The following is a 27,278-nucleotide window of genomic DNA, read 5'->3' as shown; positions in this document are numbered from 1 at the left end:
CGAGGGCTTCGAGAATTCTGTTGATGAACTCGTTTTCAACGTAGCACATAACGGTTCTAGTACTGAAACAAGATTCCGATATGGAAGAAATTGAGAGATTACCGGACGACTGAGAGTAAGTGACACCTTTGGTGGGTTCAATATTTAACTTCACTGTGAAATTCCTGCATTTTTTTTTCTTTGCGTCAAACAAATCTCGCGCAGAAAAATTACCCTTTGTTTAAGTTTGGAACTTTTATCGTTTCTAGCAGGAACGAGAGCATCTTATGGTCTCCGTCTGGTCCTCTAGGAAGCGTGCAGTATTACTGGAGTTTTGCCGAATGTTATTTCATTCTGTTTAAAAATTAAGGGGAGCCGGCGGTGGCTATGCTGCCCATGTTAAAATCACTAAGTTTGAGGAACATTTAAGAATAAACTACCAAATAGAAAAATTTGAATTTTTTTTACATATAGAGTGGTTTAGTATTGCAGTCATGACAGAGGGATTTTGGAGTATCTTTTCTAGTTTCCTTCCAATTATTTTTTTATTAATGACCCAAATTTTTTTACAAATAATTGCTTTATAATTAAACTGAAATGAAACTACTGAACATATTGCCAAATGGCTGTGTTAAAATGTAAGTTTGACCACTAGGAGTGCTGTATAAAAATTTCATCTCTCTAGCTTGAGTGGATTTTGAGAAAATGTTCCTTATATTCGAAAAATTCTAATTTAAGGGAAATGGCTGTCAAAGTTTCTCAATACATTCGTGCACTATAGGATGGATTATCAGGGTCTTCTTCTTCATCCTCCAAAAGCTTCCTCTTCTGTCTTCTTTTCTGGCCTGTTGTTCCATCATACTTCATATGCCTTTCTCTTCTTTCTGCTCCTCTTATCCTTTCTCTGTCAATATTTCTTAGTGCTCGTACAGTATTGACCCCAGCTGTAAATCCTAATGCCTTCAGAACTTCACACTGTTCTCTTGGTTGTAGGTTGTTATTGCATCATAAATGCCAAAGTGCAGTGTTTTTATGCTTACAAACACCCTTTTAGGAATCACTTTCCAAATCAAATTGTTTACGCTCTCATTAGGATTCTGCGTCTTTCCGTGTAGACATTTGTGTAATAATTCTGGCTGTGCTAAGTCATGAAAAATTAGTTTTATTGTTCCCTCCTGATTCTTGTACATACTGCATATTACCCGCTTTACACAAGAAGTATAATACTACCAACAACAGGCGCAACACTGAACTAATTCGAAACGGTAAACAGTAAAGAGACGATGTTCCGCGCACTTATTCATTGTAGTATCGCAACTTGGTATTAGTGTTAATTTTCTTTTCCATACGTTCTTCCTCTTCTTATATACACGGTTACTAAAACGTGGCATCGTAACCAGAACAAAAGTGTACGACAATATTAAATGGAGCAAGATGTTCGAAATTCTGAGGAAAATAGGAGTAAGCTGTATGCGTAACATAAGGCGCTGTATGCGTAACATAAGACTCTGTATGCGTAACTGCCGAGAAAATCCAAAGCAGTTCGCCAGGAAGTCGGGAGAGGGTGTTAGATGCATTCAGCGGCCGCCCATTTCCTCTGCAGGCGTGGGGGAAAATAACTTCACTTCTAGGGCGAGTATAACAATAATTCAAAGTTTACATTAAAGAGGAATGTTCCAATTAATTTTCGATAGCAAAAAAAAAATCGTAATTTTTTGGATTTGACCACCTCCGGTTCCCCTTAAATGACATTCGAAGCTATACTGTTTCTGTGCTAGTGTCTTTTTACGTCGTAACTGCAGCTGCAGGTCACGTGGACCTGTTAGCTGATCTTTGCTCTCCAAGTTACATACGCCCGTAAAACTGTTGTCCCGTCGATGTGCGCATAACGTACACCATAAAACTTATCCTCATTATAGTACTTGACTGTGTACGCGAGACAGCGTGGCTTCCGCTTCACGAGAAACGAAATCCAATGAGTTTCTAGATAACGCGGAAGAATACACGCTGTAATGTTTACATCAGGTCTATTCTTATGGTTAACACAATATAGAAGAAAACAGCCATATAGTCACAAATAGACCTTTGAACTTTCATGTCTGCAGGAAAAAATTTCAACTGGCAAAGTTTTTTCCAGAGGCAGATAACCCTGAAGATGCTTACTGAAGACAGACCGGTTTTCCTCAATTATATAATGTCAGTTTAAAGTGGTGTTATTGCCAATAACCGAATGGAAGTTCCCCGCGTGATTTCTTTTTCAGGGCACAAAAAAATGGGCATTATCCTTTCCAGGTGAAAGAAAAAATTTTCACTTCGTTTTTCAGTTTTCTAGTTTTTCCTTTTACAATTTGCTAGAATTTAGCTGCTTACTGGCTAATTAGTTAGCTTCATATTCCATGGACCATTTGCACGTTAAATCGTAATGAAGTGCAACGAGACGTTCTACATTCACATCGCAACTTAGTTCTTAAATATTGCTGCATGCTGAATGGTTGGTTCAAATGGCTCTGAGCACTATGGGACTTAACATCTGAGGTCATCAGTCCCCTAGAACTTAGAACTACTTAAACCTAACTAACCTAAGGACGACACACACATCCATGCACGAGGCAGGATTCGAACCTGCGACCGTAGCGGTCACGCGGTTCCAAACTGAAGAGCCTAGAACCGCTCGGCCGCTGCATGTTAAATATTTACAATTTTTTTAACATACAGATGTGAGGTACTGATTCCTACCAAGCACCTTCTTCTATACATTACAATAACAGAAATTCATCTGCGAAATACGAGCTGTCAAGGAGAAACATTTTCAGTTTGTTTTCAAATTTTAATTTGCTGTCTGTTGTCACTGGATAAGTTACCAAAAATTTTGTTTTCAGCATTGTACATCCCTTTCTGAGACAAAGACAGCATTAATGTGGAGTAATGAATGTCATTTCTCCTTCTGATGTTGTAATTATCTACATCACTGTTTATTTTGAACTATTGTGTATTATTTATTACAAGCAGTACTCAGAATACCAACTCCTTAAAAAGATGTCTACAAGATGATCCTGGGTGAGCACGTTTTTCATGATTCGAAAAGCAAATGGCGCTGAACTAAGTTGTTTTACAAGTTGCAAAATGTGCTTTTTCCAGTTTAGATTATCATCAATGTGGACATCTAAGAATTTTGAAGTTTCCATGAAATTTATTACTCGCTCGCCAACTCTTACACTTACGACTGAGTATGTAGGAGTGCATATGTTGTCTTTTTAAAAATGAGACTAAGACTATTCGCAGAAAAACGATCGGTGGCGGTATTAAGAACAATGTTTACCATTTATTTTGTTTCTGTATCTATGCCTCGATTGATTGCAATACTAATGTCATCTACAAAAAGAAATAATTCTGCTTTTTTCTATATATTTGACTTAAGATCGTTGAATCCATATGTGATTGCTCCCCAGACAGAATAACGTCCCTAGATCACACAAGTTGTATTACTAAGTACATATTTGTGCATTATCTTGGTTACATATGACATTATCCATTGGTTAGCTGTACCATCAATCCCATAAAACCAAAATTTGTATTGATGAGCGCTGTGCTACACACAGCCCAGTGCCTTAGATAACGCCTTAGAAAATACCAACTGGCGCTATTTATTATTAAATGTTTGTAAAATTTGGTGACTCATGTAAATGGCGTTCTCAGTAAAACAATCCTTCAGAAATCCAAACTGTGATTTGCCAAAGATGTTATTGTTGCTTAGGTGAGATACTAATCTAGAGCACATCACCTCAGAAATTTTGGAAAATGTCAGTGGTGACACAGGTCGGTAGTAATTCACTTCTTTCTCATAACTTTTGTTAATGAGAGGTTTGACAAGGGTATATTTCAGCACCTCTTGAAAAATGCCTTAAGTTAGTGATACATTGCATGTTTAAGATAAGACAGGGTTTATTGTACGGGAACAAATGTTTAGTACCCTATAGAAAACACCACCAAACCAAGATGAGACTTCATTATTGAGCGTATATACAATGTTCTTAAATGCAGAAGGAGAAGTTGGTGATAGATTCACATTACTGAATTTTGTGAGAGTTGCTTTTACAACACAGCGATTTTTCTCTTGAACTGCGTTTCCCTATACTTTCTAATATATTTACGAAATGATAATTAGTTACATTTCCTACCTGTGACTCATCATTTATAGCCCTTCCATTCAGTCTGGTAGTGACGTTACACCATTCTGTGGCTGGTTGTCCTGTTAGTCATTTCCTTACATTCCATACAGCCTTAACTCTGTTGTCAGATTAATGATTCCTGACATTATGTATATATTCCTTGATTTCTTAATGACTTATCTTAGTAATTTTGATTTGTTTTCGTAGTTAGCAACTACCATAGGATCTCTACCTGTTCTTGTCAACACATACATTTCCCTTTTCCTTTCATAAGCTGCTTTAATCGCTTTAATGATCCATAGTTTTTTATGTGGTTGTTTAATGTCTTTCCTCATCAGCTTATGTGGAAAACTAATTTCAAACTATATGTAGTTATCATTAAATAGGTTAAATTTTATGTTATTATTTGGTTAATTATAAAGATAACCTCTTGTAAAGTATTTTCAAGGACATTTGTCCTAGGGTCATTAATCATTCTGATTTGCACTAAGGAGTACCTATACTTCAAAGCACTATCTTACTTATACTAACTGTGAATCATAATCAGAGAGAGTGTTTATTACTGAATAAACAATAATTTTCTTACTTTGAGCTTTAATGAAGAGAACATAACACTTAAGGCCCTACTGTCTTTATCCATCTGTTGGAAGTTAATTACTGAGATTATTTTTTAGGACCCAAATAAGGTTTCCATATCACTTTTCCTATCAGAGCCCTTTAGAAGATCTACACTGAAGTCAACACAGACTATTAACTTCTTGCTGTTGTCTGACAGACAGCATAGTAAAGAATCTAGATTCCTCATAAACTGTTCAAAATTTCCCAGTGGGGATCTACATGCAGTTACAATCAAAGGTGAATTATTTTTCAGTATTAATTCACAAGTATACACTTATATGTGCTGATCACCACAAAATCTACTTTTCTCTACGTTTCTGAACTTGTGTTCTATGTAAATATGTAACTACTCATCCTTCTCCCATATTAGTTCTGTGTGAGTACACTGCTACAATGTAATCTTTTATGTGTAAACCCATGATTATGTGTTGCTCAGATAGGCATAGGATGTCTATTTTTCAGAGCTCTCTAAATTTTCCTAGTAGACAAAAAGCTCTTCTTACCCAATCTTCTAATATTTTGACGAAATAAGATAACCTTACTCCTCTGTACATTCTTAAGTATTTTTGGAGCTCCCCTTCTATTTTGAATTCTTTTAAAACATAATGCCTAAATACTGATTCTAACCTAAAAGGTAGCTCTCTGGCACCAGTCATTTTAGATTCACGTCGCAAATTAATTCGTAAATACGGCTATTTGCTCAAAATTTGAGTTTTTTAATATACAGATTTGAGTTAGTAATAGTCTCCCATATTAAATTTCACGCTTCACTAAAATAGAAAGTCTTTTACAAAATAGCAGTTGTCAAGGAGAAACCTAACTCCAAGTGTACCTTACTATTTAGGCACTTAAACAGTAACTTATGTGTAACATACCGTCATAAAATTGGATTATTTTCATTTCTGTCCCCCTTTGTCAGATAGAAAGTCAAATAATTTGAAACTTACTGGATTAAAAGGTTCCATTATTAAACTCAAAAGTAACACAAGTTTCCTTCCAGCAAGTTTAATAGACAGCACACTTTTATTGAATAGGTCTGCTTCTACCTGCTTCGACTAAAAGCTTTTAGAGCACTCAGATATTATGGTGGAGGGGAATAAATTGCTTCTTCTTACACTATTTTGCACTAGAATAAGTTTCAGCAATTTATTTTCGTTATGAAAGTGTCTACATAGAACTTATTTTACAATACATTTCCCCTGTCCTTAAAAAAAAAAAAAAAAAAAAAAAAAAACTTGTTTCCATTCAGTACAAAAACAGTCAACTCGAAACTCACTGAGGTGGAAGGACAAGCATCTATTGATCTATTTTTGGCTCTCGGCTGAAAGCTGTACATACAAACACATATACAGGGTGATCAAAAAGTCAGTATACATTTGCAAACTGAATAAATCACGGAATAATGTAGATAGAGAGGTACAAATTGACACACATGCTTGGAATGACATGGGGTTTTATTAGAACCAAACAAATACTAAAGTTCAAAAAATGTCTGAGAGATGGCCCTACATCTGATCAGAATAGTAATAATTAGCATAACAAAGTAAGACAAAGCAAAGATGATGTTCTTTACAGGAAATGCTCAATATGTCCACCATCATTCCTCAACAATAGCTGTAGTTGAGGAATAACGTTGTGAACAACACTGTAAAGCATGTCCGGAGTTATGGTGCGGCATTGGCGTCGGATGTTGTCTTTCAGCATCCCTAGAGATGTCGGTCGATAACGATACACTTACGACTTCAGGTAACCCCTAAGCCAATAATCGCATGGACTGAGGTCTGGGGACCTGGGAGGCCAAGCATGAGGAAAGTGGCGGCTGAGCACACGATCATCGCCAAACGACGCGCGAAAGAGATCTTTCACATGTCTAGCAATACTTTTTTTTTGTTCTAATAAAACCCCATGTCATTCCAAGCACGTGTGTCAATTTTTACCTCTCTGTCTACATTATTCCGTGGTTTATTAAGTTTTCAAATTTATACTGACTTTTTGATCACCCAGTATATCCACTGAGGTGACAAAAGACATGAGATAGCTGTATGCACGTATACAGATGGCAGTAGTATCGCGAACACAAGGTATATAATGGCAGTGCACTGGTAGAGCTGTCATTTGGACTTGGGTGATTCATGTGAAAAGATGTCCCATGTAGTTAATGGCCACTCAGCGGAAATTAACAGACTTTGAATGCTGAATGGTGGTTGGAGCTAGACCCATGGGAATTCTAGTTCGGAAATCGTTAGGGAATTCAATATCCCAGATCCACAGTGTCAATAGTGTGTGCAGAATACCAAATTTCAGGCATTACCTCTCACCACGGAAAAGGCAGCGGCCAGCGGCCTTCGCTTACCGACCGAGAGCAGCGCCATTTGCGAAGATCTGTCAGTGCTAACAGACAAGCAACACTGTGGGAAATAACAGCAGTAGTCAATTTGGGTGCAACAACGACGGTATTCGCTTGGACAGCGCGGCGAAATATGGCGTTAATGGGCTACGGCAGCAGACGAACGACCGAGTGCCTTTGGTGACAGCAGATCATCGCTTGGAGCGCCTGTCCTGCGCTCGTGATCCTATCGGTTGTACCCTAGACGACTGGAAAAATGTGGCCTGGTCAGATGAGAGCCGATTTCAGTTGGTAAGAGCTGACAGGAGGGTTCGAGTGTCGCGCAGACCTCTCGAAGCCATGGACCCGTCAAGAAGACACTGCGGTCGCTCCAAAATGGTGTGGGTTGCATGCACTGACCAGGAAAGTACTTGGGCCCGAACAAACAGATCTGTATGGACGTTTGGTTACAGGATCATTATGTACCTCTGAATGTGCTGGTGGGTGTCGTTTTTCTGCAAAACTCTGCAGTCGTGCTCTAGATATCACTGTAGATGTAATGCAGCAATGCAGCAATCTTAACAGTTGCATACCAATGGGTGGGGTCAGTAACTGACACCAACGAAGTTTTTAGGCTAAAACTCCTGACGTGTTCAGTAGTTTATTTAATAAATACATGACATTTATCATAATTATAATTGCTACAATCGACAATAAGAACAACTTTTGGTTTACACTCATTGTTGAGTTACAGCGATTGTTATAACTGAAGGTGTATACGGTCAACAATCACCACTCGCAGTCAACCGGTAAACAGTGTGGTGAGCGGAAGGTAATATCTTTGTAGCATTTGACAGAATGTACAAGAACATGAAATCGACAGATGACGGAATTACGAATTTGCTTGAGAGTTCAGACAATGAATTTAGTGGTGAACTATCCGAAAGCTCAAACAGTACTGGAAGAAAGAAGTACCTGAAAGATCTTGCTTGTGAACTTTGTGACCTCAAGATGAAAATACGCGCTCAAAATGCTGTAGGCCTACGCTCAAAATACACTACAGCGTTATCAACTTTTGGGTATGACTATAATCAAAATCAAGGTGCTGTGAGCAAAGGAAACAACGTTACGGAGCCGCGACGGAAAGTAACACTTGCAGCTGTGCATAATCTGCCAAAGAAAGGACGCTGTTACTTATGCGCCAGAAGCAAAGACCGTAAGCACATGAAGGGTTGCACTTCTTGCAGGAAGTATATCTGCCTTGCAGGAAGTAGTTCGTATTGTAAAGTGTTCTGAATGTGAACTGAGCAATCCTTGTAATTGTGAAATTACTACAAATAAGTGTAAAAAACTATTTATTTTTTACTAAAAATGTCCCAGAAACCTTTTCCCAGTAATAATAATGAACATTTTAATCTTCTAATCTGCCAAAATTATGGAAATACATAAGTAATGTGTGATGGTTGTGGCGTCAGTCGCTGACCCCCTCCCATTGGCGTTGGCCAGTCCAACATACAGCATTGGTATGCAACTGTTAACTATAAATGTAAATGCGGAATGTCAATAAAATGCTCCGAGCAATACGAATGACTGCAAAACGCACAGTGAAGAAATGCAAGTTGATCGCATGGCGTATTTGCACATTCTATAATATCAGTGTTGAACGCCACGTCACTGACACTTTTGAAGTTGTTCACTGGTTCACCAATATAGTAGCCAGCGTTCTGCCACGCTTTTCGATGATTTGGTCTGTATACTCCCGCAGATAACTGATTGTAAATGACAGAATGCATATTCATGATAAAAAAATCTGTCGTGCAATTTCGGCTGAATATTACTGGAACGTAGTTTAATGAAGTCTGTTATTCTCTTGGCATATATTTTATATTGCCTGAAGAAATACACATTCAGAGGTTGTGCATATTTTGTAGTTTTAGGCGGAATGATTTTTAAATCTACATGTTTTCCGCCAGATGGTTCCAGTAGTACTCGTTCATCGTTATGTCCAGACAAAGAGTCACAAAGTACTAATGACTTTTTCGACAAATTTGGATTCAAAACTGACAGAAAAAACGTCTTCAGATGTTGTTTCGTCATCTTCCCACTCACATTTGCATCGACGACGACATTTGGAGGGCACCGCCTTTCTACTTCCCTTGACACGCGGGGTCCAAACTTTCTACTGGATTCTTGAAAGCAGATATAGAGTTTGTGTGCCAATCGTCCGTCCATTGATACAGCAACATCGCTCGTGTTAACTATGTGTTGCACAGTTAACTGATTGCAACATCGCGACAGTGTTTCTCTCCCTTTTCATGGATAGTGTTCTGTGACAAGAAAGTTCATAGTTGAACTGATTCTGATCACAGTTCCATACAGAACTAATATCGATGTTTTCTCTCATGATATGCTCATTGACGTCAGCAACAAACGTTTGAGTTCCTTCAATCAGCTCTTCTTCGTCATCGTTATCTTTTCGCGCTTGGAGCATAGTGATAAGGCGTGATGTTATCCTAAACTCCTTTTTCAAATTAGTAATAAATCCTAGTGAAGCTGTAAAGTTTGTACACCCGAGATTTCTGGCTACGTCCAATGCCCAATGTTGTAAATGCCAATAATGAACGGCGGAACCGCATTCTCGCGCTTCCTCGAATTTCGCCATTACACGCTCCTTTATGGTCTTGAACAGCAGTGTACGATTTCCTTTGAAAACTGTATTTCCTTCTCTTTTCTTTGCCACGTAATCCAGTATGTTTTTAATATTGTTTTTAGACTTCACTTTAGAGTATCTTTTCAGAAGCTTGTCGTATGTGTCGAAACCTCTTACGTAATAATCATCGTACATGTTCTCCAGTGTGTTGTTATCAATCGCCGTGATGATACTTGCAACTTGAACCTTCTTCTTGGGAGACGGTTGGTATTCACTGTCACTGCTTCCATCGCCTCTTCCCGCACTTGCCGTAGCACTACCGTCTGCAATGAGTTGTTCGTCATTATCATCCCTGTCATCATCATTATGTGTTAGTGGTACAACAGTATCTGTTTCTAACTTATGCTCATATTTCTGCACTATAATAGATACCAGAAAACATGAGAATGATTCGTCTTCTACACCAATACCATCTTCACGAAGAAGGGTTCTTCGTAACTTCATCTCAACCAATCCCAATATATTAGCAGGATTGATTACCAATCGCCGAGCCACCTGACGCTTCAATACACAAATAATGTCACAAAACGCAACTTCAGAGGCACACTGCACCGTCCCTACTGGTCCCGACTGGCGTACCGGCAGGTCAGTGTGCAATGCGGCATGGCATACGAAGAGGCCTCTAACGGACGACTGCAGAGTTTTGCAGAAGAGGAGTATAGTGCAATAAGAGACCTTTACATTATTTCTCACACGATTTTAGTGTATTTGTGTTTGTTCGAGCCCAAGTACTTTCCTGGTGAGTCCTGTGGTCCGACTGAACTGATCATTGGTTGGTAGTGTTTATATCCAGTTGCTTGGAGACCACCTGCAGCCATTCATGGACTTCATGATCCCAACCGTGTCAGCAGGCCCCAATTTTTCAAGATTGTTTTGAAGAACATGTTGGAACCATGGGAATCGATTGAACTTGTCTCTTCCACAGAGCTCTGTTGAGTTTGCTTGTCGTTGGATTGAAGTGTCAATTCGGAAAAAGTACTGTGTACACCGTGCGGGATGTGAATGTGGTATAAATAAAAGTAATTGTATTTTAGCACTTAGGCAAGGGTCCTGAGTTCGAGTCTCGGTCCGGCACACAGTTTTAATCTGCCAGGAAGTTTCATACCAGCGCTGCAGAGTGACAGTTTCATTCTTGAAATTGTATTTTGCGTTTAACATGCATCTTTCTCTAATATAGCGATCAGCTTCCTCTCTAAGTATATAATTTAATAATTTGTTTTAGAAATTTTTTTAGTCCGTCTGAAAACTTTGCAACAAAACAGTCTCCTTCGAGTTCCATGCGTTAATGAAGACAAGAGCGCATGCGCTGATTCGCGACAGGTATATCCCGCGCGAATCGTGTAATATAATAGACCTATCAGAACCAGTCTGAAGTCCCAAAGGCACGCTACCGCGTAGGTGTACTCCTTAGATGCATCTTGTAACGGGGCTTAACTGTCATAATGTTGCCAGACGATCCTAGATTAATACTAATACATTCGTGCGGAAACAAAGACGGACAACCAAGTAGTTAATACTTTAATAGCTTCACCAACTCCTTTGCGAGGCCCCCCACAGGCACGAGGTCTAGTATAAATCGCGCAAAAAAGGAGGTAAACTAGCGGTAACGTGATGTATTGATAGTAATGTGATAAGGCCATATTAATAATGATAATGCTATTTGTACTAGATTCTGCAATCACAGCAATTTCTTAGCCGACTTTGGTGCAATTCGGAGAAAGAGAGAGCAGAGTTTTGAAGTGCGTTGCGTCGATTCACGATTGTGTTCAGGAGGAATAATGTCTGATTACGCGAAGGTGGCTTAAGCCTGACATTTTACCCAGATTGCCTTCACGCAATCTGATTCTTCGATACAAATACCTAAGGGACCTAACTTTACATTTTAAAAAATGGGGGGAAATGGATACACGAAAGTGGGTTTTGGTAATGGTTATCAAATCTGAGATTGAATACATCCGCGAGTCTTTGTGTAGACGCACATTACAAAAACATAACATTTTACCAACTACAACTTGATGTCTGTTCCTCTCTTTTAGCCCGCAGCTCGTGGTCATGCGGTAGCGTTCTCGCTTCCCGCGCCCGGGTTCCCGGGTTCGATTCCCGACGGGGTCAGGGATTTCCTCTGCCTCTTGATGGCTGGGTGTTGTGTGATGTCCTTAGGTTAGTTAGGTTTAAGTAGTTCTAAGTTCTAGGGGACTGATGACCATAGCTGTTAAGTCCCATAGTGCTCAGAGCCATTTTTTTTCCTCTCTTTTATGACAAATATTTTATATACAGAGCATCCGAAACAGTATTACAGAGGCCGTCAGCAGCGTAACGCGTAGCGCCAACACGGCCTGTTCAAACACCAGTAAGGCTCACTTGAAAGTGACAGAAAATGAGGGTCTGGGAGGTTCAGAGATCGCCCTTCTAAGGGATATATGTATTACATATGGTGAAAATGGCTGTCCTTTAAGGTGTAGCTGCACGTAGTGCGATAATCCGTTTTATAGGCACGGTAAAAGCGAACATCCTGAGGCCGAATTTGTCCAGCGGTTCCAGGCGGTATGAACTGTTTGCTTAAAAGGTATATGATTTTTATACGTAGACCAGGAACGAAGCAAAAGCATGTTGAAACTTCCTGGCATATTAAAACTGTGTGCCCGACCGAGACTCGAACTCGGGACCTTTGCCTTTCGCGGGTAAGTGCTCTACCATCTGAGCAACCGAAGCACGACTCACGCCCGGTACTCACAGCTTTACTTCGGGCAGTATCTCACCTTCCAAACTTTACAGAAGCTCTCCTGCGAGCCTTGCCGAACTAGCACTCCTGAAAGAAAGGATACTGAGGAGACATGGCTTAGCCACAGGCTGGGGGATGTTTCCAGAATGAGATTTTCACTCTGCAGCGTAGTAGGAAACGAGATACTGCCAGAAGTAAAGCTGTGAGTACCGGCCGTGATTCGTGCTTCGGTAGCTCAGATGGTAGAGCACTTGCCCGCGAAAGGCAAAGGTCCCGAATTCGAGTCTCGGTCGGGTACACAGTTTTAATCTGCCAGGAAGTTTCATATCAGCGCACACTCCGCTGCAGAGTGAAAATCTCATTCCAAAAGCATGTTATTTTGACCGGCTATAGGTCAAAAGCAGTGCTCAAACCATAACTATAGTTCTCTTATGCCCATTCTGCTGGCCCTCCTTGCTGTGACCTAAACGTTCCTACTGCCCTTGCAAGATCACTCACACGAGAAAGAATCGTAGCGGACAGAGCACCTCCAATCTCTCGCAGCACCATAAATAATTTTCCAGTCAGTTTACAATTCAGATTTATAGTCGACATAATTGTATTTATAATGTTAACTGATGTTGAAATATTCTTTTGGTGCCTCTAATTTTCGGGGTTCTTGTCACATGCATTTCCTCTTCAAATCCTGATTGGTCGGAGCTGAAAACAAATTCCTGACGGAACGCTGGAATAAGTTTGTTTATACCATTTACAAATTTTCTGGCCGATTCCGAAGGTATGCGCATCATCAAATTGAAATTTCGTTGTCTTACGTCTTCCAATTCTGTAGTGTTGTTTGAAGTTATGTAACCATCCACAGCTTCCCTCCAAATCACTGTAATCTATGTCGCGCGCAATTTTATGTGCATAACGTAGTGGCTTACTATTACGCACATCCGGTGAACTGTAGGAGCATCCTTCAAACGCGCAAACACCAGTTTTTGTAATAAGTAGGCCTTGTCCGGCTTTGAATATCCGTAGTTTCTCTAATGCCCTACACGGTCATACTGCGGCGGAAGTATTCTAAATCTGTTCGTAATTGTTTTTTTACTATGTTGCGGGTGATCTTCCTAGTACGTAATTATGTTTAGTGCCCGCTCCTTGGACAAATATTGTCCTTTACTAAGTTTCACTGGAGACGGGATTTGTGGCTCCCTGCCCGACAAGGATCATGAACTACATGGTTCGATGCTTGTTTCAGTATCACTTTCACTTGTTAAGCACCTAACGTCATCATTCTACTCCTCATGTACATCGTCCCCACAGTCGAGCATATACGACACCACACATCCCACTGAACTCATCTTGCAGAAACGCTAATAGTTCATCTACCACTGCTTTCTCATTCCTTGGATTCCTTTCTGAGGAAATGTCAACTTCGACAACTGTTGTAGACATAACGCAATGTTTGCCTTGTTTGTCTATGCCGTTGCTGTGCTTTGTATCGACATCACTAGCGCTGTATCACTTATGTGAGTTTCTTCTTGACTAAGCAGTTTAACTACCCACGTAACCTGAAGCTGTGCTCACAACTGATTACCCACAGTCCCTCCCTCTGCTACCATTAGCAGTCAATACCTTGGTTGCGTTGTAGACAATATGTGGGGCGTAAACATAATTGGCCTTTAGCGGCCTCCCATTCAAGGGGTTCCTTGTTAGACAGTCATACGATGTGAGCTCCAGAAACTCGTTTCAGTGGATTATGTTCCTAGGATTATGGGTTGTATGCTAAAACATACTGGTCGACTCATGTGAATAATTCGTATTCGGTCCTGATCGGTCACCGATTGGTAGTGGAGTATTGGGAAAAATAAGTAAACGCATGTATTTGTTAATAAAAGGTATTATATTTGGATTACTAGTAAGAGATATGAGACTCATTATAAAAAATCAGTATCACGATATACAATTTCAATGATTGTAGAACACATGAAAAGTAGATACTGTCTCTGGCAGATTAATTTCAGTTTTTAATAATTCTTCACTTTACAAAATTTCTTTGAAAACTATTTGTTCTGTTAAAATGTGATCACCGTTTATTTTTTGGCTGAATGTGTCTCTAGCACGAACATAAATATCACTGTATTTGCGGACTCGTGAAAAACCCACGTATAACGGTCGGTGCGAAATAAACAAATTCTGGTAAATACAATCCTGCTTTTTAAAGGGCCCGACCTCGTGCTTTATTAGTTTTTAAAATATAGCGAAGGCTACTCTTGCTGGCAATTGCTTTCTCAATATTTGGAAAGGCATGTTTGTATCAGGAAGAGTGAGATTAGTGCAGTGTATGGGCACACTTATACCAGAGTCAATGAATTTAGCAATGATGATGTACCACTAATCTTACAACACTGATTAAGCGTCAAGGTCTCTAATTAACATAATAATAGCATTTTGCTTGAAAAACAATTGATGACGCAGTAAATCGGATGGATTTAAAGAGTGTGAAAATACTGTGGGGGTACAACTGAACGTATTTATTCAAGTTGGGCGGAATCAGAACTGAGGTTAACTTTAGCCTCTCCACGCAAGAAATTGGAAATTACAATAAATAAATAAATAAATAAATGGTTCAAATGGCTCTGAGCGCTATGGGACTTGACATCTGAGGTCACCAGACTACTAGAACTTAGAACTACTGAAGCCTATCTAACCCAAGGACGTCACACACATCCATGCCCGAGGCAGGATTCGAACCTGTGACCGTAGCAGTTGCGCGGCTCCGGACTGAAAAGCCTAGAACCGCTCGGCCACCGCGGCCGGCTGGAAATTACATATTCATTAATTCCTGTACGTATAATCTTAAATGGAACTGAATATGGTGGTAATAAAACTGTCATAGCTATAATAACAATTTTTAGAAATTAATTTTGTTCGCTTCACTGAAGTAATCAGATTTTCTAAATCACCATTACCCAATTAAGATAACCATTCAGTGAAAACGGGGTCACCAATTGCCCTCATATTTTGAGTCAACTTCTGAATTTTAAAAAAAGACCTTTAGGGTGATTGTTCAACTTTAGTTTCGGAAATGGCTGTTGTATTGGCGTGTCTAACGATTGGCAATACTTGATAAAAATCTCCAACAACAGGATTATTTTGTCTCCGCAAGGGAGATTGTTGTTAATGATGTCCCTTAAAGCCGGCCGCGGTGGTCTCGCGGTTCTAGGCGCGCAGTCCGGAACCGTGCGACTGCTACGGTCGCAGGTTCGAATCCTGCCTCGAGCATGCATGTGTGTGATGTCCTTAGGTTAGTTAGGTTTAAGTAGTTCTAAGTTCTAGGGGACTGATGACCACAGCAGTTAAGTCCCATAGTGCTCAGAGCCATTTGAACCATTTTGTCCCTTAAAAGTTGATCGACAACGCTTAATGCGTCTTTGGGAACGAGTGGACGTCGTCCCAAACGATGAGATCAGACTCACGGAAAAATTGTGGAACCTCAGTATGAGTGCCAACTGCTGAAGCCGATGTGTTCAAGATGGGTACAGGCAATTTGAAATTCGACTATGACGTGCCTTCCCCTGGCAGGAGATTGGCAGCAATGCCTGTCCATGCAGGTGTTAAAAAACAACCTTGTCTTCACCTCGTAAAATGTGACAAAGTTCTGTAAGACAAATGTTTCATCAGAGCTTCCCGATCCGTCAGTGAAGTAACGATTGGGAACCTCATTCCTTACTCAACGTAAAACTTCCTCAACTTCTGCCTTCTTCGATGAACTTCTCGTGATTTGTATTGGTGTACATACGTTTTTCTACATTGTAGGCTTCTGTTGTGTATTGTGGGACAGTCACAGCAGGGGTCTCCAGGTTGAATTGTTGGCAAGCTTTCCGATGATTTTAATGACATTGTCGAATTCTAGCTAATAGTGTGAGGTTCTAGGCTTCAGGTGGCGTGTGCTGCCTCTGAAAATCTTCTGAAAGTAGGTCCTGAAATGCTATTCACAACTGAGGTATATAGGCAGGTGAACAGAATATAGAGACGATGGTGAAAAATCATTATGCTGTCAAAATGAAGTTTTTTTTTAGAAAAACAACAACTTTAAACAGTTCGTGTATTTTTCGTCGTTAGTGGTGAACGAAATATTGAAAATGATGTATGAAACAGTAAATTAGATTAAGGAGGGACCTCTTTGCCCTCGAACGCTAGGAACAACACGAAACCACGCTCAAGACTAACACCCGATCATAGAGACAACAGTGTGGTCTGTGTCATTTCCATGCAAAACTCCGAACTTCTCGGCTAAGCCATCAGACGGTGGTATGTTGTAACTGCACTAACAAGTCCTCGATTTGCGTATATAGTATAGCTGCAGAACGAGCGCCTCTCTTGAAGCGTTCGCATGCGGGCTGCCTGTAAATTGTGTACAGTGACACCATGAAGAGAGTAATCCTAGGAACGTGGTCCAAACGTTAGGGAAAAAGTTGCGACCTGCTGAATATGGAAATGAAATTGGGCTCGACGATAAAGAGTTCGCGCATGTACACTGAAGCGACAAAGCAACTGGTATAGGCATGCGTATTTAAATACAGAGATAACGGTATGTAAGCAGGCAGAAACGGCGCTGCCGTCGACAACGCCTATATAAGTCAACAAATGTCTGGCGCAGTTGTTAGATCGGTCACTGCTGCTACAATGGCAGGTTATCAAGATTTAAGTGAGTTTGAACGTGGTGTTACAGCCGGCGCACGAGCGATGGGACACGGCATCTCCGAGGTAGCGATGGAGTGGACATTTTCCCGAACGATCATTTCGCGAGTGTACCATGAATATCAGGAATCCGGTAAAACACCAAATCTCCAACTTCGCTGCTGCCGGAAACAGATCCTGCAAGAACGGGATCAACGACGACTGAAGATAATCGTTCAACATCGCAGAAGTGCAACCCTTCCGCGAATTACTGCAGATTTCAATGCTGCGCCATCCACAGGCGTCGGCGTGCGAACCATTCAACGAAACATGATCTATATAGGCTTTTGGAGTCGAAGGCCCACTCGTGTACCCTTGATGACTGCACGACACAAAGCTTTACGCCTCGCCTGGGTTCGTCAACACCGGCATTGGACAGTTGATGACTGAAAATATGCTGCCTGGTCGAATGAGTCTCGTTTCAAATTGTATCGAGCAGATGGACGTGTACGGGTATGGAGACAACTTCATGAATCCATGGACACCGCAGATCAGCGGGGGACTGTACAAGCTGGTGGGGGCTCTGTAATGGTGTGGGGCGTGTGGTTCAAATGGCTCTGAGCACTATGGGACTTAACATCTATGGTCATCAGTCCCCTAGAACTTAGAACTACTTAAACCTAAGGACATCACACAACACCCAGCCATCACGAGGCAGAGAAAATCTCTGACCCCGCCCGGGAACCCGGGCGTGGGAAGCGAGAACGCTACTGCACGACCACGAGATGCGGGCTGGGGCGTGTGTATTTGGAGTGATGTGAGACCCTTGATACGTCTAGATACGTCTCTGAGAGGTGACACGTACGTAAGCATGTCTGATCATCTGTATCCCTTTGTGTCCATTGTGCTTTCTGACGGACTTGGACAATTCCAACAGGACAATGCGACATCACACACGTCCAGAATTGCTACACAGTGGCTCCAGGAACATTCTTCCGAGTTTAAACACTTCCGCTGGCCAGCAAACTCGCCAGACATGAACACTATTGAGCATATCTGGGATGCCTGGCAACGTGCTGTTCACGAGAGATGTCCACCCACTTGTTCTCTTACGAAGGACAGCCCTTTAGGATTCATGGTGTCAGTTCTCTCCAGCATTACTCCAGAGATTTGTCGAGTCCATGCCACGCCGCGTTGTAGCACTTCTGTGTGCTCTCGGGGGCGCTATACGATATTAGGTAGATGTACCACTTTCTTTCGCTCTTGAGTGTATTATGTAACATAATAATTCAGAAATATAATGGGGATGACACAGAAAACTATGATGTTACGTTAGGACGCCGGCCGTTGTGGCCGAGCGGTTCTAGGCGCTTCAGTCCAGAACCGCGCTGCTGCTACAATCGCAGGTTCGAATCCTGCCTCGGGCATGGATGTGTGCGATGTCCTTAGGTTAAGTTAGGTTCTAAGTCTAGGGGACTGATGACCTCAGATGTTAAGTCCCGTAGTGCTTAGAGCCATTTGAACCATTTGATGTTACGCTAGGTATTAGGTCTGCAACTTCGCTTCCACCGTTTTGCAATAGACGGCAGTGGCGGCAAGTTGGGTTCGGGTGGTTGGTCATAGGTGTAATACAATAAGCTTAGGCATCTGCAAACATAATGCCATAAAACATCAGTCGATTTGTGATTGCATCGTAAGGTTATTCTCAATTAAGTACGTAAATTTACGTGCCAGTTTCTCGCCATTTGCGGGAAGTTTTAATTTTCTGCTTTAACATGAAGAAATATGCGGCTGTGGGTCGTAAAATGCCGGGTTAGACCAATGATGATGGAACTATCAGTGGAAGAACGTGCAGAGAATGTTTTCAACGCCTTAATAACGGTGATTTTGATGTCCAGAACGTTTTCGTAGCTACTGAAACAGACGAAGACAGTTACAGGACATCATTATCGAGAGCAATTGATGCGTTCGAGCCCAGACCTGAAACACAAACGGCCACAATACAGCGATAGACACGTAAAGGTAATTTTTCAGTAGGTCGTGCACGACCCCACGTCGCAAAACCCGTCACAATACACATGCAAACGTTGAAATGAGAAGTCCTATCCCTCCCGCCGTATTCTCCATTCGTTGCTGTCTAAGACCTTTTTCGGTCAGTGGCTTACAGTCTGGCTGACCAGCACTTTCGATCATATGAACAAGTGCAAAATTGAATCGATTCATGGATCCCTACAAAACACGCCCAGTTCTTCCGCCACGGGATTCGTATGCTATCCGAAAGATGGGAGAATGTAGTGGCCAGCGATGGGCAATAACATGAATCATAAATTTGTTGTACGGTTTTCACAATAAAGTCCCGAACTTCGAGAAAAAACTGCGGAAGCAAAGTTGTAGATCTAGTAGATACACTGATTTTGAAGGACAGATGGAAGCTGAATCTGGTGGTCGGTGTTCGAGCGGACAAGACGTTAGTCTCCAGAGCAACATGGAGAGTCCGGTCAAAGTGAGTGCAAACAGTCTCCTCCCAAACAGTCGAGGCCCAGTGTTTTAGAAGATACTGATGACAGCGTACTAGAGAACATTCATAAAGACTGTTGAAGCGTAGTTTTAAATTTCTATAGCCAACTAATGAAGCACTACAAGTCCTTTAAAAGTAAATCAAATTGCAGATTATTTTTAAATTATGCGTCTAGCAAAAGGCGAGCAGGAGATCGTGTCAAAGGAAACTAACTGTCACTATTACAAACCGTAAAAATAGCGTGTAATATCCAAATTTGATAGAGCAAGATGGTATGCATCTACAATATTGGCACCTGCAAATGTGAGCACTAGAAGCGTCTAAAATGATTGGCTTGGATAATTTCAAAGCTTCAGTATTGTTTTGTCGTCAGCCTTAAAGCTGAATATGGCAATTGATCAGGCATTTTACTACCTTTGGCACCCGCTAGGACATAGAACACAATGATAGCATACGTCAGAAGCCACAACAGTCTGTAGAGGCAGTCATCACGTATCTGACAGAGCAGAGTGTCGAGAAAGGAAATCTTTGGAATGATGGCCCGAGTCATCATTCCAGTACGAAAGATCATCATCAGCACTGTCTCATAGAGGAGGGGAAACTGCAGCTAGTTAGTTGCAGTCTGTGCGTAACTCTGAACACAACTACACAATTGGAGTGATAGAAAAACTGACAGACAAGGCGTATATCTGCTTTCAGGAGGGATAAGGCAATTTGCCCGAATGTTTCAAACAAACTTCAAACAACCTGCCTATGAAACATTCATGTGGCGGCAGGCAAAATTGGGAAAATGAATAAAGTACACAATAAATGTTTTCTAACTTCATTCCTTGGCGACCATGCCACAAGTGAAAAGAGCCTGTTGTTGTGTGATTCCTGGTCGGATACAAGTTTTACGAACAAACGTGTTACGCTGAAGATACTGCCACTGAAAACAACAAAATATTGCCAACCCTGACGTTTACTTCTTTCGCCAATATAAGTTCTATATCAGGAGGACTGCTGATTTTGTAACGCTACAACGCGCCAAACCTCAAGTGAAAATACATGATCGTTATTTCATAATCAAACTTTACTCTCTGATTTACAGTCCATTTTTTGCAGCAAAGAATTCGCAATACGTCTGGCGAAAGGCAGGTAATGACATTGACATACCCGTATCATGATTTGAAAATGTAATTAGTGTGGCTCTTGCTATCGGACTACTTGCTTGCGAAATTGACCTCAAATGTAAAAAATATGGCTTTAGTGAGTTGTGCACATTGTTCTCTTCCACTTCATCGAATTTCCACATATGCACCACGAGGACTAATATAAGCACTATCAGATGTGTAGGAGATGTGTGTTTCGTGCTATTATAATTACTTTAAGCAAAGCTCTTAAAGTCAGCGACAGTTTGTAATGGTACTTGAATTACGTAACCATTACTGCACCTCAACTCAACCTCTCGATACCAGCAATATTCTACTGTGTTTCTGTAAAATAGTTAACATATTTCTGTGACAACATTCAGATTCGATTTCATTAATGTAGAGGTACTTCAATACGTCGATATGTATATATTGCAATGATATTATTCTTACGAGTATTCTTTCTTTTGTCACTATGATCTTTGACGTACTTGTAACTTTGATTTTTGGGCGCGTAAGCGGTTATTAGAGAGTCAAGTTTTGGTCGTCATGTTAAAAAGACGCAAATTGTAATCAGTTTATGAAATGTGAACTTTAACAGTGAGGAAGATATTTTCAATTATGTTTTATATTGTGAAGTGATATTTTGGAGCGAGTTACGTGATATTGCAACAAAAGTAATAAAAAAAGAAGTGTAACTTAAGTTTGGAGTGTTGATTACTTTTTTACATCACCATTGTCCTAACTTGCAAAAGTTTAATCTTCAAGAATGGTTTATGAAACACATCTATAAAACTTTTAAAAGTCGCAGAATAGCACCTAGGCCTCTTTGCATCCGAGCTTGGAATCATCACTACCTAGATTTTCGACGATTGAGCCATGAGCTCACAACGAGACCAGCGTGGGAAACACGAAAAGATGAGGGCCTAGTTTATCCATTATTTCAAGAAATGATTTTATTAACTGTGCTCTAATGACACCTGCCACATAATATAACTTTGTTGATGCCCGAAAATGCAATATTTAGCAGCGTGAGCAACACTACAATCACAATTAATTTTTGACCTTTGTTATGGTAGGGTTGTTAGAAGTTGCAACGTAAAGTTAAAGCAATAAACATCCCTCGGTCGCAAAATGAAGTCTTTTTAACCTAGGTTTCGGCCACTTCTAAGAGTGCCTTCATCAGAAATAAAACATTGAAACTGGCCTGTAACATAAGTACAAAGTTCTAGGGAAAAAAATGTTTTTTACAAGTGCAAATACTGACTAGCAGTATAAAAAGAAAAGGCATGCCGCAAATACAAACAGGCTACTTAACAGTCAAAATATAGACAGGCGAATATTGTGATGAACATTATCTGATAGATGAAGTAAGAGGCAATACTTTATCTGTCAGCAGCAGACATGGTAACAGTTTGTCTACATAAGAGCTTACAAGTACTGTTCAAAGGCTGAAATCGCCATTACAGAATTACAAAGGGAGCTGAATAACTCAGCGAGTAGAAATAACGATATAATATGGAATGTAGATAATATAAACCATTTAATGAACAAGAAATTATAAATCGACTTAGAAAAATCATTTCGGTAACTGCACGAAGGAACACGAAATCAAATATCAAGCAACGGCTTCATACCGTTGAAGGAGCTTCTGTTACGTAGTTGCAGCTGCTCATTAAGAAGGAGGCCATCATTTCGAGAAAGATGTTTAAAAATTTTCATTCACTCTCTAAAAGTAAAGCTCTTCAACCGTTTCTCAACTACAGCGATAGGCATTCTCTCTTATTTCAGATATGTCGATGATATTTTAGTCATCTACAAAGGATTTTTTGATGGCATTAACCGTATTTTCAATCTCTTCAAAGAACTTGAATGAGAAAACATCCTTCACCAGCGAATTCGAAAACGAGGCCCTTCAATTGAATTTTCTTGACTTGACGCTTACGGTAGAAGAAAGTAAAATCTCAGTTAATATTTTTCGTATAGAAACCAAAACCGATCGGATCGTACCTGCGTCTTCTATGCACCCACAATCTCGTAAGAACGCTTTCTTTGACTCGGCTATTCACGGAGCTGCTTCTGTTCTATTGTCGAAAGAAAAATTCGAGGAAGAAATTAATTTAATCAAAACGATAGCAGTTAATGACGAATTCGAACCTGCCTTAGTGAATAGCATTGTTAAAAAAAACTGTTAAAAGAGTTACTACACTCGGCACTTCTATCATTGAGTCCAGTCTAAAGAAGAAGTTTTTCTCTATTCCTTTCTTGGGGTCCATCTTCTGTCAGATACAACGCCTTCTTCATAATAAATACAACTGTAATTTTGCCTTTTCAACCAATACTAGTTTGAAAAAAATGTGTTCATAATTTAAAATCGACCTGTTCCCCTTTGAAAGAGTCTGGTGTATATAAAATTCTTTACGACACCTGCTCTTCTTACTACGTAGGACAAACAAGACGTGCTTTTACAGTCTGATACAAATATCTTTAAAGAAAAAATGGTACTAGCACTCAGAATTAGTCTTTTGCTGACCACCTTCTGATTACAGGTCACTCGCCTAAGCTGTTCACGATATCAACATTCTGCACACTGAGAAGAAAGGCGTAGATTAAATGTTCTCGAAGAATTAGAAAGTTTTTAAACATCTTTCTCGAAATGCCTTCCTTCTTAATGAGCAGCTACAACTACGTAATAGAAGCTTCTTCAACGGTATAAAGCCGTTGCTTGATATTTGATTTCGTGTTCCTTCGTGCAGTTACCGAAATATTTTTTCTAAGTCGATTTATAATTTCTTGTTCATTAAATGGTTTATATTATCTACATTCCATATTACATCGTTATTTCTACTCGCTGAGTTATTCAGAACCCTTTGTAATTCTTTAATGGCGTTTTCAGCCTTTAAACTGTACTTCTAAGCTCTTATGTAGACAAATTGTTACCACGTCTGCTGCTGACAGATAAAATATTGCCTCTTACTTGATATGTTAAACAATGCTCATCACAATATTCGCCTGTCTATGTTTCGAATGTTAAGAAGCCTGTTTGTATTTGCGGCTACTAGATGGCACTTTTGGCGTAATGTTCACCTGCCGGGCGCCTAAGTCTGATGCTACTGCAGCTCGATAGGTGTGAGCAGCTTACAGTGGGTTGCCTTCTATGTTTTCTATTTTAGAATTCTGTGACTAAAGCTTTATCGCTTAATATTTACTTTATGCGTGACATGTAAGTACTGTGCCTTTTCTTTTTATACTGCTAGTCAGTATTTAAACTTATAAAAACATGTTTTCCCTAAAACTTTTCACTCATGTTATAGGCCAGTTTCAATGTTTTATTTCTGATGAAGGCACTCCTAGAAGTAACCGAAGCCTAGGTCAAATAATTTTGCGACCGAGCGCTGTTTATTGGTTTAATTTTAAGGAAAGGGTTTTTTGGCACCATTGTTTGGAAAATGTAATGATACATTGACCTCATTGAGTTATGCATAATTTTCCTCGTCTGGTACTGATATCTTGTTACTTTGTTTCTCTCTGTTAAGATGTCACCCGTGACAGAATGCAAACTCTTCTATAGAAATGACACAGACCAGTGTCTTTTTATGACTGAGTGTTATTCTGTGGTTTTTGCGAGCTTCCGTTCTGGTTTGCATAAAGGACGGTGCGGTCATGGACCGCGTGAGTCTGCCAGTTATCCGCTCCGCAATGAAATAAGTCTGCTGACCTCAGTAGCGGGGTGTGTTATCGCCTCGCGAGAGATTACAGGTTTTCCTGCTTGACACGGAGTAACCTCGACGCAGCTGCGAGTCGCGGGTCAGGGTCTGCATCCGCGTTTCTACGCAACACCCGTCGGTGAGGTTTTGTTTACTTTCCGACGCACACCAGCCGGCGGGCAGCGTATAAATGGACAGAGCTGCCGTTCCCTGGACTGTCGCCGCCGCCACACCGCCAAGATGTTTCTCCCACGGGGTGTTCTCTCTGCGTTCGGTCTCGCCATCTTGTTTCACGCACAAGTAAGTACCTCCCAATGTCTTCCTTCGTTCCTTAGCAGGAAATTCGAGGATCACTGTAAAAGTGATGAGCGCATGTTTCTCCATACAATTTTATCAAGACAATGAAAAAAAAATTATCAGATACTTGATGCCTAACAAACGGGTCCTCATGGAATCGCATAATCAAATTTACTTCCTATAGAATTAGATTAGTGCTCATACATCTATTTTCTAATGCAGTATACAGCAGATCTCAAACGAATAAATACACTACTGGCCATTAAAATTGCTACACCAAGAAGAAATGCAGATGATAAAGGGGTATTCATTGGACAAAAATATTATACTAGAACTGACATGTGATTACATTTTCATGCAATTTGGGTTCATAGATCCTGAGAAATCAGTACTCAGAACAACCACCTCTGGCCGTAATAACGTCATTGATACGCCTGGGCATTTAGTCAAACAGAGCTTGGATGGAGTGTACATGTACAGCTGCCCAGGCAGCTTCAACACGATACCACAGTTCATCAAGAGTAGTGACTGGCGTATTGTGAAGAGCCAGTTCCTCGGCCACCATTGACCAGACGTTTTCAGTTGGTGAGAGATCTGGAGAATGTGCTGGCCGGGGCAGCAGTCAAACATTTTCTGTATCCAGAAAGGCCCGTACAGGACCTGCAACATGAGGTCGTGCATTATCCTGCCGAAATGTAGGGTTTCGCAGGGATCGAATGAAGGATAGAGCCACGGGTCATAACACATCTGAAATCTGACGAACACTGTTCAAAGTGCCGTCACTGCAAACAAGAGGTGACCGAGACGTGTAACCAATGGCACTCCATACCATCACGCCAAGTGATATGCCAGTATGGCGATGACGAATACACGCTTCCAATGTGCATTCACTGCGATGTCGCCAAACACGGATGCGACCATCGTGATGCTGTAAACAGAACCTGGATTCATTCGAAAAAATGACGTTTTGCCATTTGTGCACCCTCGTTCGTCGTTGAGTGCACCACCGCAGGCGCTCCTGTCTGTGATGCAGCGTCACGGGTAACCGCAGCCGTGGTCTCCGAGCTGATAGTCCATGCTGCTGCAAACGTTGTCGAACTGTTCGTGCAGATGGTTGTTGTCTTGCAAAAGTCCCCATCTGTTGACTCTGGGATCGAGAGGTGGCTGCACGATCCGTTACAGGCATGCGGATAAGATGCCTGTCATCTCGACTGCTAGTGATACGAGGCCGTTGGGATCCAGCACGGCGTTCCGTATTACCCTCCTGAAGCCACCGATTCCATATTCTGCTAACAGTCATTGGATCCCGACCAACGCGAGCAGCAATGTCGCGATACGATAAACCGCAATCGCGATAGGCTACAATCCGACCTTTATCAAAGTCGGAAACGTGATGGTACGCATTTCTCCTCCTTACACCAGGCATCACAACAACGTTTCATCAGGCAACGCCGGTCAACTGGTGTTTGTGTATGAGAAATCGGTTGGAAACTTTCCTCATGTCAGCACGTTGTAGGTGTCGCCACCGGCTCCAACCTTGTGTGAATGCTCTGAAAAGCTAATCATTTGCATCTCACAGCATCTTCTTCCTGTCGGTTAAATTTCGCGTCTGTAGCACGTCATCTACGTAGTGTAGCAATTTTAATTGCCAGTAGTGTAAATAAAATGAAGTAAAATGAAAGTATGGAAAAGTCAGAACTGAAGATTAAAAGATTTCCTATCACTGCTAAGTATCCAGCAACCAAAATTGGCGATTGGTTTCTTGATCAGAAATAAAGAAATACGTGTTTTAGCAATTGTGGAAATTTAACTCCTATGGAGGTTAATGGAACCGTCGTGTTGCTAGCGCCTCCCGTGGGGTAGAAAGGTCGCCTGGTGCAAGTCTTTTGAGTTGACGCCGGTTCGGCGATTTGATCGTCGATGGGGATTAGATGACGATGATAGAGACAACACAACATCTAGTCCCTGATCGGACAAAATCTCCGACCCAGGCGGGAATCGAACCCAGGCCCCTTGGTATGACAGTCCGTTGCGCCGACCACCCAGCTAACGGGGCGGATTTCGTATGGAGCTCAAACAGTGAATGAAAGCTTTCTTGAAAATAAATCATTATTAAAGAAATACTAGAGCAATTTAAATCAATGAAAATTGGAGTTTGACTTGTAAGTTAGAACTAAAAAATAAGTGTTTCTGTCTATTTCGAAATTCAAACTCAAAGGTTTTATGGAAATAAAGCTTGTCATTATGAAAACATTTTCAAACCTAAAGCTGTGAAAATTTGTATTGCGCTTGTCAGTTACAAATAAAAAAATATGTGTTTCAGAGTTTGTTTTTTTTTTTTTTTGGAAATACAGCCTCTGACACAGTGAAATATGCACTCCGTCTTCAGGCCACAAGTGGCCCATCGGGACCATCCTACCGCCGTGTCATCCTCAGT

General features: G+C 40.9%; 2 protein-coding genes across 3 annotated transcripts in view; one reads left to right on the top strand and one right to left on the bottom strand.

Annotated features, from left to right (window-relative positions):
- The window catches only part of LOC126425074 (organic solute transporter alpha-like protein), a 559,459-nt gene that overhangs the window by 195,970 nt on the left and 336,211 nt on the right, over positions 1 to 27,278 (bottom strand). The window lies entirely within an intron of this gene.
- Positions 24,670 to 27,278, top strand: part of LOC126425078 (gamma-interferon-inducible lysosomal thiol reductase-like) — a 125,052-nt gene continuing 122,443 nt past the window's right edge. Inside the window, exon 1 of one of the 2 annotated variants that reach the window (XM_050087993.1) lies at positions 24,670 to 24,844. In XM_050087993.1, the coding sequence (XP_049943950.1) occupies positions 24,785 to 24,844 (60 nt within the window). In that variant the 5' untranslated portion in view covers positions 24,670 to 24,784. The remainder of the gene's footprint in view (positions 24,845 to 27,278) is intronic. The other variant, XM_050087991.1, reaches the window with a different exon arrangement.

The sequence above is a fragment of the Schistocerca serialis genome, chromosome 10 (genome assembly GCF_023864345.2).
Source record: "Schistocerca serialis cubense isolate TAMUIC-IGC-003099 chromosome 10, iqSchSeri2.2, whole genome shotgun sequence".
NCBI lineage: Eukaryota > Metazoa > Arthropoda > Insecta > Orthoptera > Acrididae > Schistocerca > Schistocerca serialis.
The sequence above is the reverse complement of the archived record's forward strand: the minus strand, read 5'-3'. Positions and strand labels throughout refer to the sequence as shown.